This window comes from Eufriesea mexicana, unplaced genomic scaffold (assembly GCF_001483705.2).
Source record: "Eufriesea mexicana isolate 0111107269 unplaced genomic scaffold, ASM148370v2 scaffold8420, whole genome shotgun sequence".
NCBI classification, from domain to species: domain Eukaryota; kingdom Metazoa; phylum Arthropoda; class Insecta; order Hymenoptera; family Apidae; genus Eufriesea; species Eufriesea mexicana.
This window is the reverse complement of record NW_016916180.1, coordinates 794,316-808,682: the sequence shown is the minus strand read 5'-3', so window position 1 is coordinate 808,682 and position 14,367 is coordinate 794,316. Positions and strand designations below refer to the sequence as shown.

Here is a 14,367-nt window from a genome sequence, read left to right as displayed (position 1 = left end):
GTGTATTGCGTAAACAGTGGGCCTTAATAGGCGTCTGTGCACGAGCATCTTACTATGATAAAACGCACATACAGTCGCATTGCGTCATGTGAAAAGTAACAACTGCTAGACGGCCTTGAGTACAACACATTATGATAATGCGCTTATTGAAAATAAGAAGCTAGATGCATGATACCGGGTCATCCACTTCTGGCTGTCACAAACTTTCGAAAGTAGACATGACCAGTTGAATAATAAATTACTTTCAATTTTAACAATTGAAGATCTCTGAAGAGGAACAAGAAAATCCAGTTAAATATGAGTCATTTTAAATATTTAATCTAAGCACCGCCATTTTCATAGGCAATGGTTCATGGAGTGTACAATAATAACGATTTTATTATGGTATCGTAAGTATTGGATAATTTCTCATTAATCTTGGGTTAATAGTTACGTAGGTATTCCATAGGCGTAAAGAATAATATATTCCAGTTTAATGAAAAGTGCATAAGAAATTATTTCTTACGTAGCTAGCTTTATCTTCTACAATGAAGTTGTAGTTGTATTTCGACATCAACTTATCACATCATTGATTTCTCTGATACGTTCGATCGAGTGTTATGAACGACGATCAGGGCCTGGAAGAAATGCTCGTGGGCCAACAAACGGCTCGACTACGTTATTATACTTAATCGCGGTGTGCGCCCGAAGCGCGACGTTCTCGCGATTGCTGGAATGCCGTCCGATCACTTGTGCCGGTCTATCAAGGCCGTTGGGAAATGAAAATCGTTTCTTTCTGGTCGATTGACATCTTGTGGAATCCAAAAGATGCGAAACATAAGTATTTACGCGAACAAAAAGCCATCGATAGTAGGTAAACACGAGGCAGTGTAAAAATAAAACGCATCCTGGAAATGAAACCCGGCATACTGAGGTGCAACCTGTGTGTAACTGTTCGTAATAAAATGGAATTTCGCAAATATGAATCGAATTGTACATTCAACTTGTGTCGGTGAATTGGGTCGTTCACTTCTGGTTCGGTCGGTAATATACCCACGTTCCATAATTTCACGAATAACCAATGAATATTTAATTACATATTTGAAAATGTAATACTGCATTTTTTAATGTTTTACTACATGTTTTACTACATCATCTTTTACAGGAAGTTGTAAAATTAAAATTTAAAATTCAGCAACATATTAATTATTTTTATTAATGCGGAAAAAATTCTTAAAGAAATTATAAAGAAGGTGAATGAAAACACAAGACCGTGTACTACGTGATCATTCTCATTCCCATGCGGATGTTATTCATTATTTTAAATATAAGGCTTATATTTCATTTAATTAATAACGTTGTGGACAAGCGTTCGCTTTAAGCACCTCGTAGATCGATATAAACCACGTGTTAAAATCAATCATACATTCACGAGTACAATGATTAACCTGCGGTGAGTAAACAAATATTTGCACGATGCGCATTACACGGTAGGGCAAATACGCTACTTCCTGTCGCGTAATTTGTAACCGTGGCGCTCGCGTCGCATGTGTAACGATCGATGTGATCGCTCGATAATAACAGATCCGAGAATCTACATAATAGCCAACGGAGCAGGCGTTAGCTACGTCACAGTGCCGTTTATCATTTTTACTCCCTAATGTATCATCAGAGCACTGAACGACGTGAATGTTCTACAAGATCGGGATTAATAGAAGGATAACTGGGTAAGGTGCCATTAACAACAATGGTTACGATTCTTGCACGCGAAGTGTAAGATATAATAGTAATTTTACTTCATCTCTTTTCACTTTACATAATTGCCAGATTTATGTGTCTAACTGAATAAGAGAGCTATAATCTAAACATACTTCAAGATAATCCTAACCTCACCAATTCAGAAGGTGAAGCATTTAACAAATTGAGGTTAGCTTAAATTAATTTTAATTATGAAAATTCTAAATTCTTTGGAAGAAGCTAAACTAAATAATAAAATTGACAACTCCTATCCCTAGGACACTTCAACTGCAGCCTTTCTACGTTCAACATAACCAACTCCATCCACCGTTTCACGTCACGATACAGTTACCCTTGCTTGCTCACGATACAGATCATTTCACTTAACGCATTTGAACCACTCCCCGACGTGCCACAGTTCGAGTTGGTGAGCTGGACGAACTCAATTGAAGGAGCCAACAACCGCCACACGGTAACATTTTGGATGGTCATTCAGATAACGATTATCTTTATGCCTGTATTTCGCTACAATTTTGCCGATACGTTCGTTAACCTGGCTGTAGGAAGATCGACCGTCGAATTTCCAGCCAGCCAAACTACATACGATCACGTTATAAGAGGCCGCAGTATCAGCGTATGGCGTATGAATAATGAATGAGTCTCGGACTGCATAGTAAGACTGAGAATACGGTACTGTTACATCCAGCGAAAAGGTGGGGTTGCACAGTTAAAACTCGTGCAACGAGACTGCCGGCCAATAAGCAGGCATAAAGGCGACGGCGTTAAATAACCGGTACTCGTTCCATCGGCCGATTGCTTTTTGTTGTAGGCCACAGCACGTCAGCTCGAGTACCACTCTTCCGACCAGTGAAACGGCTAATGTTCTTGCTTTTTTCTTGCCTTCTCCTTTCTGTTTTCTTTCTTCTTCGTCTTATCTTTTTATTTCGATTCTTTTACTTTTCGTTGAATTCGATCGAATCAAGAATCGAAGGGACGTTCGATGGAAATATTCTTTGACAGGGGATTCGATTGTGTTGGATCTGTTTCGTGTATATGTAAAATGTGAGGCGTGTTCGGGGAATTGGTAAGAAACGTGGAAACAGGAGGGTATCTTATCACAGAATTATGACAAATAGATGTGTTTTGCAGAATTTTGAATTTCTGGTTAAGTTTCTGTAGATCAGAATGTGAATTTTATCGCTTTCATCAAAAATAATTTAAATTACAGGAATCGATACAAATTGCTGGATTATGAATCTAAAAAGGATGCAATTTTTGCGGAGTTCTTGAATCAGACACATTATGATTTCATTAAAATCTGCAAGAAGGTATTTAATTTAATTCTAAATAAACATATGTGTAGTTATGGTTATCACTATATTCCTTTTTAGTTATACTTATTTAACTTGAGATTGGGAGATAATTTATTACTAACTCTATTAAATTTGATTCCATTTGCACTCTAGCTCTCTCTCAACGTATGTGATTAATATGACGACATTTCAAAGGACTTGCGCACCGCCATGAAATGCGTTTATCGTAAGTCGATAAATTAATTTTCAAGATCGATATCGCGTGCATTTAACGTCCGCCATAAACTATCGAATCTCGCACAGTGAACTAGTTTCAACAACCAGGTAATAAGCATAGATCGATTAATTCGCAGAATCCTTTCCTGTAACTTTACGCATCATTTTCTTGTTAGACAGGTTACCCAGGCCATCCTGCTTGAATATGAGAGTCGACGTCCTTAAACGCATCGTATGCCTCGTAACACTCATCCGATTATCCGTTCATTCATTTCGCTTAATTGCGCACACCGTTATCAAGCTGCATTTAATCTGAACATCCGTGGAATGCTATCCCAAGTTGTTTTATAAAAAGAGAAGTTTATTCGAATATAGACCACGTTATGATAATGTGCGAGTGAATATGTGGGTAACTGTGCTTGAAGAGACAAGTGAGGTTAGTTACGCAGCACGCAAAACGAGATGTTGAGTCAGAGGTTAAAATTGTAATAACAAATGAAGGTTATCGACAGTAATTAAAACAAAATTCACTTGGAGGTAGATAATATTTCATTACGTTGATTTTCATATTTTTCAATTTTGCTAATCACGGTATTTTCAGATCAGTCACGCAAGGAATTTTTTACATTTTTGGAATTAATAAGTATGTCATTTTCACTTGAGCCATTTATTTCTCTCCGATTTCCGATGATTTAATCGTTAATGAAGGCACAAGATTAATATCATTAAGGTTACTGTAAACAACGGGGTCCACGGTTTCCGCGAAGCCAATGGAATGGGACTAGGCATTCTTAATGCATTTAGCGTGGAATGTGACTCCTACGTTCACTAGATCGACCGACACTACGCTACAACTCGCCTGCGAAGGCTCGTTTCAACGGACGTTAACTGGCTACAATGTGACCCGCTACAATGTAGCCTTTAAGAGTACAAAACTGAGCCTCGTAACTGGCGATACGATCGTTATTTAATAATTTACAGCTGGGTGGTCTACTTATATGTAAGTCGTGCAAGTCAAGATGAAAATCGATTACAGGTTTTACAAGGGCTCCATGTTTGGTGAAAAGGGTAGTAGGTTAATTGGGGTGAGAAGGATCACAAACTGGTTATGGAAAAAGAAATTGTGATCTGATTGCGATATGCTAATTGACAAATGACTCTGATGGAAGTGATCACAATATAATTCTGAAAGGCTGAAGAATAATCGGACTTTAAGCAAAGTAATCACAGATATATCGTGACATACTAATATGTTTGCAATGTAATTTTAATGGAACAGTTAACATAACACACTCGAGCACAGTATAATGGAATTTTGTCATAAAAACACACTGAACTGAAAGGAGACTCGTACTATACACAAAATTCTGTTGAAAACCCTTAAGCTCAAGTAAAGACAGATTCTACGAAAAATAGGAAAATGGTCCAGGAAACCTAATCGTGACGACTCGAGTCCGGATTACTCGGAATGTTCAACAGTATAGGTTTAACGGTAAAAGCGGATAAGCGGCTCATCCGTTGGGTTGTACGATTCCTTAAATGATGACGAAACGTCGGGAATCTTTCTTGGTGCACCGCGTGTGCACGGTCACGATCAGGAATGTCCTTTTGCGAGCTGACGTTCGCGTGCCTTCGATCCACATTCCGCAGTCCTGCCAAGAATGCGCGTCACCAGTTGTAAACGATGCCGTAGGAAAACCGCTATGCGGCCCGACTTAAACAGACTTGCAAACAAGAAGAGAAGAAATAGGAAGGAAAGGTCTAGTGGATGAAAATTGCTAGTGAATTTAAAACATGCTGCCCTCTTTAGTCCCTCTTCTTCGACGGCGGTGATTGAGTATGATCGTTTTCACTTAGATGGCGCTAATTCAGCACAATCATTTCTCTTGGAATGGAGCCGTGAGGTTACAACGGATAATCCTAGTAAGATGATAGAGGATTCCTCTGAGGGCACTGTCAAATACAATTTGTGTTTCTACGTCACGAATGATTGCGTGCAAAATATGAAGTATTTTATATATTTTTTGCAGAGGCAATTGTCGATGAGATCTTTGATTCAAAGTATGACTAATTAAACAAGTAAAAAGAGAAGGCTGGAATACAGAATATCTTGAAAGAAACAAAAGAAGGTGTACGATGAAAAAAGGTTCCTAAAAGCCGCGCAGGTAGAAATTATTATGGGCTACTAATCATCATGACGACATCTGGTTTCTCGTTAATAAAGATATTTCGATTCTGTCCGACAAAATACGTTCCAACTAACGAGCGTGTCTTTCTTATCAATTTTAACGGCACACACCGGTCATAATAGCTGGACATAACTTGGGGTCCGCGTCGCTTTAATATCGCAGCATCGAAACGTCAATAAATGGATTTTATTGCACGAGACACCATGAATAAGTGAAATTCATGCTTCTTCCGAGTCACCAGCCTACTAAATGTGAAACTTATCTCTCAAGCAACATAATTAACTTACGCATACTTATTTTTTCATTTTATTTTTGCAGCAAACAAAATGTCCCAAAAATATTATAAACTATATTTATTCTTATGTGAACCTTTAAATGGAAATGAACTTACTAATGATTTAATGCATGCACGAGTACAAAGATTGGAATTAGTGAAGTATTTTTGATAACTTACATCACTTACAATTACTGGTAAAAATAAGGATTGTTATGCTAATGAAACACTTGTGTAATTACCTTAATCATTAGCTACGTAATCTCCTTATCCGCCATCTTGTGTCACACTGACCATTCCAAACCAAATAAAAATGGAGACATGGTAAACCACAAGTCACAACAATACTATAGAGAGCTCGCTATTGCAGAAATACCTTGTATGGTTATAGAGCACAAGGTTGATCGAAGAGCCTTCAACAATACCCAGAGGATACATCACGATGAAATGAATAAATCAACTTTCGTAATGATGAACCTACCGAGGAACGCTATCCCAGTCCCTAACCAGCAATTCCGCAACATTTCGTTCCTGACCAATGGCAATGCAACAAATTGAAGATGATACTGCTATAGCGGACTTAAAATGAAGATGATTTTCTTCTTGAAAACTTCAAAGTCTATCCAGCTTAGCCACGGGTTTAAAAGTTATTATTAAAGATTACTATTAAATAGAAAGAAGAGGCAAAAATTGAAATACACATTTACGGTATTCTTTTACAGAATTGGCTTTCGATATTACTCATCGCCGTGCATTTTACAAGTTAGTATTTGCCACGGTACGAAACCGTTGAAAAATTGTAAACTGCCTGAGTGTTTTAGAGGTTATGTCCAAGAAGCGTAATTTCATTGCAACGGGATATGAAACAGTATCGAACAACGCATCGAACAGCTGGCCAACGATAACCGAACGAGAAATTTAGCGACGAGGTAGATATTTGTTAGGAGGTTGGGGCCGCGTCCTTTCGGTTTTACGATCGTTTCGCGATGTTGATGGCCCACTGGCCATTTCGTGAGTAGCTGTCTCGTGATTTCTACGAGGGAACTACTCTGGCAGAATCGTAAATATAGGGAAACTGCCATAGCAAGGGCGAAACGGAAAAGAGTGTACAGGGCGTTTTAGAATCATGACCACTTATTTATCTACCTACATTAACGTTCCTTTGTCTTCTAGTCATGTATTCGCTATTGTTTGTACTTCTTTGTACTTTTAAAACATCTTAGCATCTCCCCATGTTTGAAACACCCTGTACAACGAATGATAGATATACGATCACGATCACGATGCAACGCCGATAATTTCTTGTAAATCGAGTATCTAATTTTTACACAGCATGTATGATATTCTTATATATAACTTTTGAAACGCCCTGTAGAATTTAACCCCTGTGCACCGCCAATGCGATTCAACGTTTGATTCTTGGAACGTACCATGTATGTTATATTTCTAAGCAGATTGCAAGCGATATGGATAATACTTCTGAATCACCCTGTACATTTTCGTGCAATCCCGTGTGACCAGAATTTTGTAGCATCTTGTACTGCTTTCTCTGGCGGGTGCTAAAAAGAGAAACCTGGGAAATGCATACGAGGTCACCGGCATAAAATCGTGGTTAACTTAAAAACCGAATATTTATGAACCCCGTCGGCCATTAATACCGATTGTTTATAGGGCAATGCGTACACGCGAAGGAACCGTGGACGTAACCTCGAATTATCGAATTATTATTCAATCTAACGCCAATCTTAATTTTTAATCACCGCCTCGAGGATATTTTACTCGCCTGCGTTACGAATGTATTCGACACGGGAATTTTTGTCAAGAAATAAATCGTACCGTACTCGAGGAGCGCATTGTACACCGGATACATCACGGTATGCCGGAAGAGGACGAGTTCCAACGATAATTGTTTTCACCGTAAAATCGAACATGACTCACGATCAAGTCACGCATCCTACGTGAATCCTGCAATTCATTATACAATTACCAGTGACATCATCAATTTCGTTTCCAAAAAGCACAGAGGCTTCTTTCAAGCGCTCAATCAAGACTTTCGACGAACTCGAATCATCGTCGAAAATAAAGCAGCGTGCTCAGACTCGTGCCTCGATTCATTCACAAGTAACTGCACAAAATTTCTCGCAAATTATTATTCCGATCTTTGTACCGTGTCCCCATTCCAATTACTCCAGCGACATTAACTCGCCTACTGATAACACCCGATCGTTCCAATTAATTGTTTATCGGATTCGTGTCTTATCGCGGTCTCGAAACGAAGGTTATCGTACGGTTATTCGGATTATTTTCCTCTCGCCATTTTTAAATATGTAACCCGCGACGCGCTCGCTCCGATTCTTAGCTCCTTTCACGATAATTACTGAGAAATGCAAGTCACACGTTTCCGACCTGTACTTTCACCGAAACTTTTTATCCGATCCTTTCAACGAGCATTAACGATGTATACATTGAAAAATATAAACAAATTGTTCCGACCTGTTTCTCGTTGGTTAGGTTAAGTAGCGTGAATTTGACTAGTTCTTTAGCAAGATGGCGTAACTAGCACGGTATTACGGATAGACGGAGTGAACGGTGGAGGAAGGAGCATGGAAGAAAATTTATTACAAATGAAACGTGTATACATTTACTCGCTTCTGTAATTGCGATTTCAACCTAAACGAACCACTGTTTCCTTGGAAACAACGGGTTATTAAATCTACGCTAGTTCTCGGATGGTAACTTATCAACGAAAAATCCCTAGCGCCTAAATATTTATTCCATCAACTAGTACAAAGTTTCTGACTTAAAGTATGTTCCAAGAAATCACTGAATCAAAGTTTAATCATCAATAAATGATCCCTAAATCATTGTCATACATGCATAATGAAAAATCCCTAAAACCAACTTCCGAAATTAATCCCCAGATTTATTTGTAACATCAACCAGTAGTAATATCTTTCCCTTTGTGCTTTTCGTGTAAAATAAGCAACTGAAACGATAAGCCTGATCGAAGCACGTATTCCGTGAGAGAAATATCAGGGAAGAAGTGTCATTGAGTGTTCACAGGCAGTCAGAGGCGTCGATCCAAAGTGTGGACAGGCTTGTATGAGCGGTTGTTCGTGGCGGAACAGCGTCTAACGTGAAATGATCAGCACACGAGCAACGTATGTGCCGTCTGGTTTCATTTCACATCTGCGGGACTCACGGTCTAGCAAGTTTCGCCACGGTCGCTGACCTTTCTTTCTCTCTCTCTCTCTCCTTGTCTCTTCGTTTCGCTCCTTTGATCCTGCCTCCATTCTGTTCCTCTTCTTCCCTTCTCTGTCTTTGATTGTACCCTTCGATTTCGATCCCTTTCGTTTGTTCCCTGGGAAGCCCTTCTATTGGAACTGGGAATCGATTCTTCTCGAAGGCCGTTGTGAATAAGCTTGAGGATTCATGTATACCTTGCCTTTTTCTTCATTTTTCTCGGTCCGGATTCTTCTTCAAGGTTCTCCAGGCTGGAAGGGATTTCTCAGGAATTTGTCTGGAATTAGGAATTGAACAAGTTTTATTCCTTCTGACCTGTGAAGGATTTGCTTCGGAACACGGATGAACACGGAGCATAGACGATGTCTTCGGGCTGATTATCGTGGTAATATTTAATAAACGTTCGTTCGTTGCTGTTACGTGGGTGCCTCCTTCGCCATTGTGTAGACTCGATGTTTTTCTTGCGAATATATCTCCTCATCGATCCTCTTTCACTTTCTTCTTCGCCGCTCCCTCTCCCTTTTTCTTTGCCTTTGCTGCACAACAGTCTCTTCACTTTCTTTTTCCCTCGCTGTTCCTTCTATGGCCCTACCCTAAAGGAGTTCGCTTTCATCTTCGTCATTTTTATTCTACATCGAATATTCCACCCTATTCCTCACGATCCTTTAGCATTTAGCGTTTTCTTGTGCACTGTTCTTGTTCAAGTCCTCGTGACTCTCCAATACTTTGGCATTACACTATTCCAATTCTCCAATATTCCAATACCTCGATGTCTTAGTGATAGAAAATTTCAGTATTCCATTATCGTACGAATAGGAAACTCTAAGGTTGCAGGATTTCAATTTTTCAACACTGCAATCCTAATACCTAGTATCCTGATGCCTCAGAGACCCCAAATTAGAATGTTGCAGTACTCGAATGATCCAGTATCCGAACACTATAAGGCATAAATACCCTATTCATGAAGCACTTAACGTCACGTTTTACGAGCATTTTAGAACGGAAATTACTAGCAGCCCCAAAATTCCCCTATACCTCACACTATACCTAGGCCGATCCTTCGCCGCATTAGCACAGAAAGATATTACCCTCGTACGTGTGGCTGCTTTAGGTTGCAAGGGGACTGTGGTTTCTCGGAATGGCCCAAGGATACCTCCCTAATTACTGTCGGCTCGGATTCTTTCGGTCATGGGAACAGCCCCTAGCGAGAGCCATCTACAGTTTAGACGCAGTTATCTTGTCAGAGCCTTGGAAACATAGTTACAGAATGTTGCTCGAGGTTAACATTATCCTAACCTTGCAACGTAACATTCGCCACTTCCTCTTTACCACCATATTCAGCGTTACCAATCTTCGAGATCAGCTTCTTGCATCTCCATAAATAAATTCTACCGAATCGTTAGGTCATCTCTTACCATAAATTTTTCTTGATAGAATGATCTACGTGTGCACGAGCCGATTGATCATGGTTAAAAATAATAGTTACAATACCTCTATGATTTGTCAAGAAACAATGTACGTATTTGCATGGTACAGGCTGATTTTCTCAGCAACGAAGCTTGCAATCAAAAAATTTTATTTTCCTTTTTCGATCTGTCTTTTCATGTAGAATCCCCCACCTCGGTTGTACTACCGTTGCTGGGTCACTTTGTATATTTAATGCTCGCCTAAGATCACGTCCGCATATTTGACACTTTTTATGCGCGATTAGCAAGATACTTTACGTAACGGCGCAGTCGCGAATCGCATAACACGATAATAAGCACGCGCGAAACGTGTCTTTTCCACGAATAACTTTCCATCCGTGAATTACTTGTTCGATCGATTCGTCATTAGGAAATATAAACAGAAAAATTAAAGTTCCTCTGTGTGTAATTTTCTTAGCTAATTCTAGCTGAAAAATTCTTCCTATCTTTTACTTTTTTTATAGATTAACTTAATATTTGACACCATCGAAATCCTTAATATCCCTAGACAGTAATTCTGTGCAACATCTTTCCTTAAATATTAAAATAAAATCCAATTTTATAAATTAATACGTGTATAACATTCTTTTAGCTAGTAACAAATCCTGAGTGCTTACTATAATTCAAGCTTAGCTCTTGACGTGTTTTAAGAGATCAAGAGAATGTTCTTTCTTAAATCCACGTTTTCACCTAGATCTACAATCCTTATCTGGTCCCGTGTCGAGTTATCGATCACAGACCCCAAAATATATCGATAAACGACCAGCATCGGCTTATTCGACGATAAATCCGACCATAAGCCCCTAACGATAATTTAGGGCGGTGTATAGCAACGGCAATGAACGTCGAAACCCGGTGACAACCACGCCCAATCGAATTCGGCGCGTGAATCGATCACTATGGTATATTTTATCACGTGACTCGTCAGCGAGCGATGACGGTCGACGCCTCCCACCTGGATCGCTGGAAAGGACACGGGTTATTTCTGGAAGGTGATTCTCGACTAGTGCAAACACATTCCACGAACGTTCCAACGATTTTTCATCCGGCTTAGAAAGTCGGGGAAAATCGGCGCGGCAAACGAGTCGAATTTCAAACTCGCGATTCGCGAAAGTACTTAATGAAAGTTCCTTTGACATTTTCACAAGCCTGATATATGGAATGTATCTATCTACGCGAATGTTCCTTTTTCTCAAATTGATTTGCTACTTCCAATGATTAATCTAAATAATAAATCATCGGGAAAAGTAGCGTATGTTATAGGTTATGTTGCCGACGTTCTTGGAATAATTGTTAAGATATAGAACGAGATATGAAAAGCAATTATTACTTCTCGTAAACGACGTGACTAGAAATAAAATTTTAAAACCAGTCTGGAATATTACATGGTTCCTTGAATAATTTTCTAGTAACTTTCTTGATAAATTAAACAAACTTTTTTACGTAATTTTGGCACTATGATCGTTGAGGTTATTATTGTTTGATAATTGTGGGATTAATTTAAAGCGTGTAGTAGTTGAGTACATTTCGCATAGTCGATACAACCATAGAGGTTAGAAAAGACGTCCTACGTGGACACGGAACTCCCGACGAAGCCCTACAAGTGCAAAGTCCTCGTGAATGGCCTCTATGCTTCGTAGCTTATGACATAATAGCTTTATGCATGCTGCATATGGCGCGACGTAATACATTTACGCGATCGTGGGCGCATGGTGCGTCTGACAGACATTGTTTCTAAGTATCGTGACTTTTGTATTTTATTCTAGCAACATGACAAACAGCGAAGAATAAATAAATTAAAAATATTCATTCCATATTCCTGTTTTAATTCGGTTCTTTGCTAATTTAAGAAATCCCGATATTATAGGTATCCCTAGATTTTACATTTCCCCAGAAAGTGGAACAGAAATTTCAAATTCTATAACTTTCGAAGAGCTGCGAAATTACGCGTTGAAAAATTTCCCTAGGATCATCGGATTCCTTACCCTTCCTATTTACGTCCAAGAAAGATGATCATGATCGGACTCTCCTGTTACCGGAAGTAGTAGCCACGCGTCGCTTATCTTGCCTCCTCTCTCACGGTTTCATGTCTTCATTGTAAGTTCATTCTACATTTTTCACTCGACGTTATAACGTTTTCGTAATTCCACGTTAAATCGCTTTTCGTTATTTTCTCGCTCTCAATTTGCACACCGATAATCGTTCGAACCTAACCTCAATTATCGAGTCTCGCTTTAATGGAACATGCACCGACAACTCGGTGTAGCGAAACGATCGTGCAAATGGGAATCGATAGCCAAATGACACAGTCATTTATAAATATCTACAACGAGGAAAAGCTTGGCTGAGAGAAAATTTCAGTTTTCGCTTGCGCAATAGCACCGCCCGCCTTACATAACCTCATAGTCGAGTGTAATGCTGTCGCAAAATGGGGAAGACAATCGTGAAAGCGTGAGAATTATTTCCTACGTTCTTCTTAACGAACAATTAGATCCATCAGCGTAATGACCGAAGCTGCTGGGGTCTATAACTGCAAGAGAAATTTTCTAATTCTCTATAGGAAGATGTCGAACGTGATAAATCATCCGGGTATGTAACTCGGTATTATAGTAAATGAAGAGGTAAGATTTAAAGAGAAATTGGTTGCCAGGCAATTTCTGTGTGATTATCGCACGAATAGTAAACGTTGAGTGCAAATTCAATAGGTATAAATATTGGCAGACTGTAGGAAAAATTATTGAAGAGATTACTAGCGTTTACTGAGAACTCTTGGTTCTCTGAAGTTGATTTTAAAGTATAATTCCACGTTCTTACGAGAAGTGTCTAATAATTTATTTCAAATTTTCCTAGATATTATTTCTTGAATTTAAAATTCCTCCATATTTGCAATTTAAAAATTAAAGGGAATTTCTAAAATCTCCCTAAATCTTTCACTCTTCGCATTTCCCTAGATTGGATACTTTCTAGGGATCTTCCTAGGGATACCTAAACTCGCGAGTCACAAATATCTCTAGATTTACATACCCGGAAAATATTTTAATTGTACATTCCGAATATGAAAATATCTTCAAGACTCATCCGACTGTATTCAATGGAAATGAACCGAGTTTGCGTTTCGGATATGCATCCCCATGTGAAAAAATAACTATGCTAATTTCAATAATATGTGGGAAAACGATTAATTAATCCTACCTTTGTATGAAGGAACGCCAGGGACTTGTTCACGTTCTCGATTTTGTGTACTCGCATGCGACCATTGTTAGGCTTAGCCAATCGTTCGCCAGAGATGATCTCCAGCAGTTTTAGTAACTTCTTGCCGTCCGCTAGATCCGTAAATAAATCGTCCACTTCCATACGTGCCTGCGAAGTGAAAGTAATCGATTCAACGAGTCGCTTCGAGTATCTTCCTGTATAAATATTCTAGGGACCCAAAATAGGTCCCATTTCCGAGAACCATTTTCAAAAGTATCTTCAACACCGTCATATTACATAAATTTATTTGCAAATCATTTTTTTCAGGTTAGGTTAAGTTATACAAATCGAAAAAGTATACTCGAGAAGTTGAGATTGTTATTTTTCTAAAAGCTGTTAAAGTATCAAGATGAAAGATTATTTTAAGAGATAATGGTACCTTCAACAGGAACGAGTTGATCCATTTAGTGAACGTCTTCTTCTGTATATGCAGACGTTCCTCCTGCAGGGCCTTAATACGGCCCTGCTCAAACCTCAGTGTATCTTCCCTTTGAGTCATTCTCTTCTGTATATCAGAACCACCCCTGTATTTATCGGCTCTGGACGGCGGATAATTGTTCGGTAGGTACTCAAGGTTGAAAATCCTGAATTGGGGTGCGGCGCCAAGCCCAGCGCCGGGCACATGCTGCGCCCCTGAAACCAAACATTTCATCAAAATTAGACACGTTGTAAACACAGCATCCCGTTTTAGGGTTTAA

General features: G+C 39.1%; 1 protein-coding gene and 3 long non-coding RNA genes across 7 annotated transcripts in view; 3 read left to right on the top strand and 1 right to left on the bottom strand.

The window, feature by feature from the left end:
- The window catches only part of kst (spectrin beta chain, non-erythrocytic 5 kst), a 49,420-nt gene that overhangs the window by 15,323 nt on the left and 19,730 nt on the right, over positions 1-14,367 (bottom strand). For all 4 annotated transcript variants that reach the window (XM_017907597.1, XM_017907594.1, XM_017907596.1 and 1 more), the window contains exons 2-3: positions 14,049-14,302; positions 13,610-13,777 (exon numbers count right to left, since the gene is read on the bottom strand). In XM_017907597.1, coding sequence (XP_017763086.1) covers positions 13,610-13,777; positions 14,049-14,168 — 288 coding nt within the window. In that variant the 5' untranslated portion in view covers positions 14,169-14,302. The remainder of the gene's footprint in view (positions 1-13,609; positions 13,778-14,048; positions 14,303-14,367) is intronic.
- On the top strand, positions 1,625-2,575 carry LOC108552913 (uncharacterized). The gene is made up of 4 exons (XR_001890595.1): positions 1,625-1,706; positions 1,807-1,905; positions 1,995-2,188; positions 2,280-2,575. It is a non-coding gene; the product is annotated as an uncharacterized LOC108552913 (long non-coding RNA).
- LOC108552914 (uncharacterized) lies at positions 2,958-3,857 on the top strand. Its single transcript, XR_001890596.1, has 4 exons — positions 2,958-3,044; positions 3,183-3,353; positions 3,422-3,782; positions 3,847-3,857. It is a non-coding gene; the product is annotated as an uncharacterized LOC108552914 (long non-coding RNA).
- On the top strand, positions 3,855-8,060 carry LOC108552915 (uncharacterized). The gene is made up of 4 exons (XR_001890597.1): positions 3,855-5,168; positions 5,276-5,410; positions 6,100-6,354; positions 6,431-8,060. It is a non-coding gene; the product is annotated as an uncharacterized LOC108552915 (long non-coding RNA).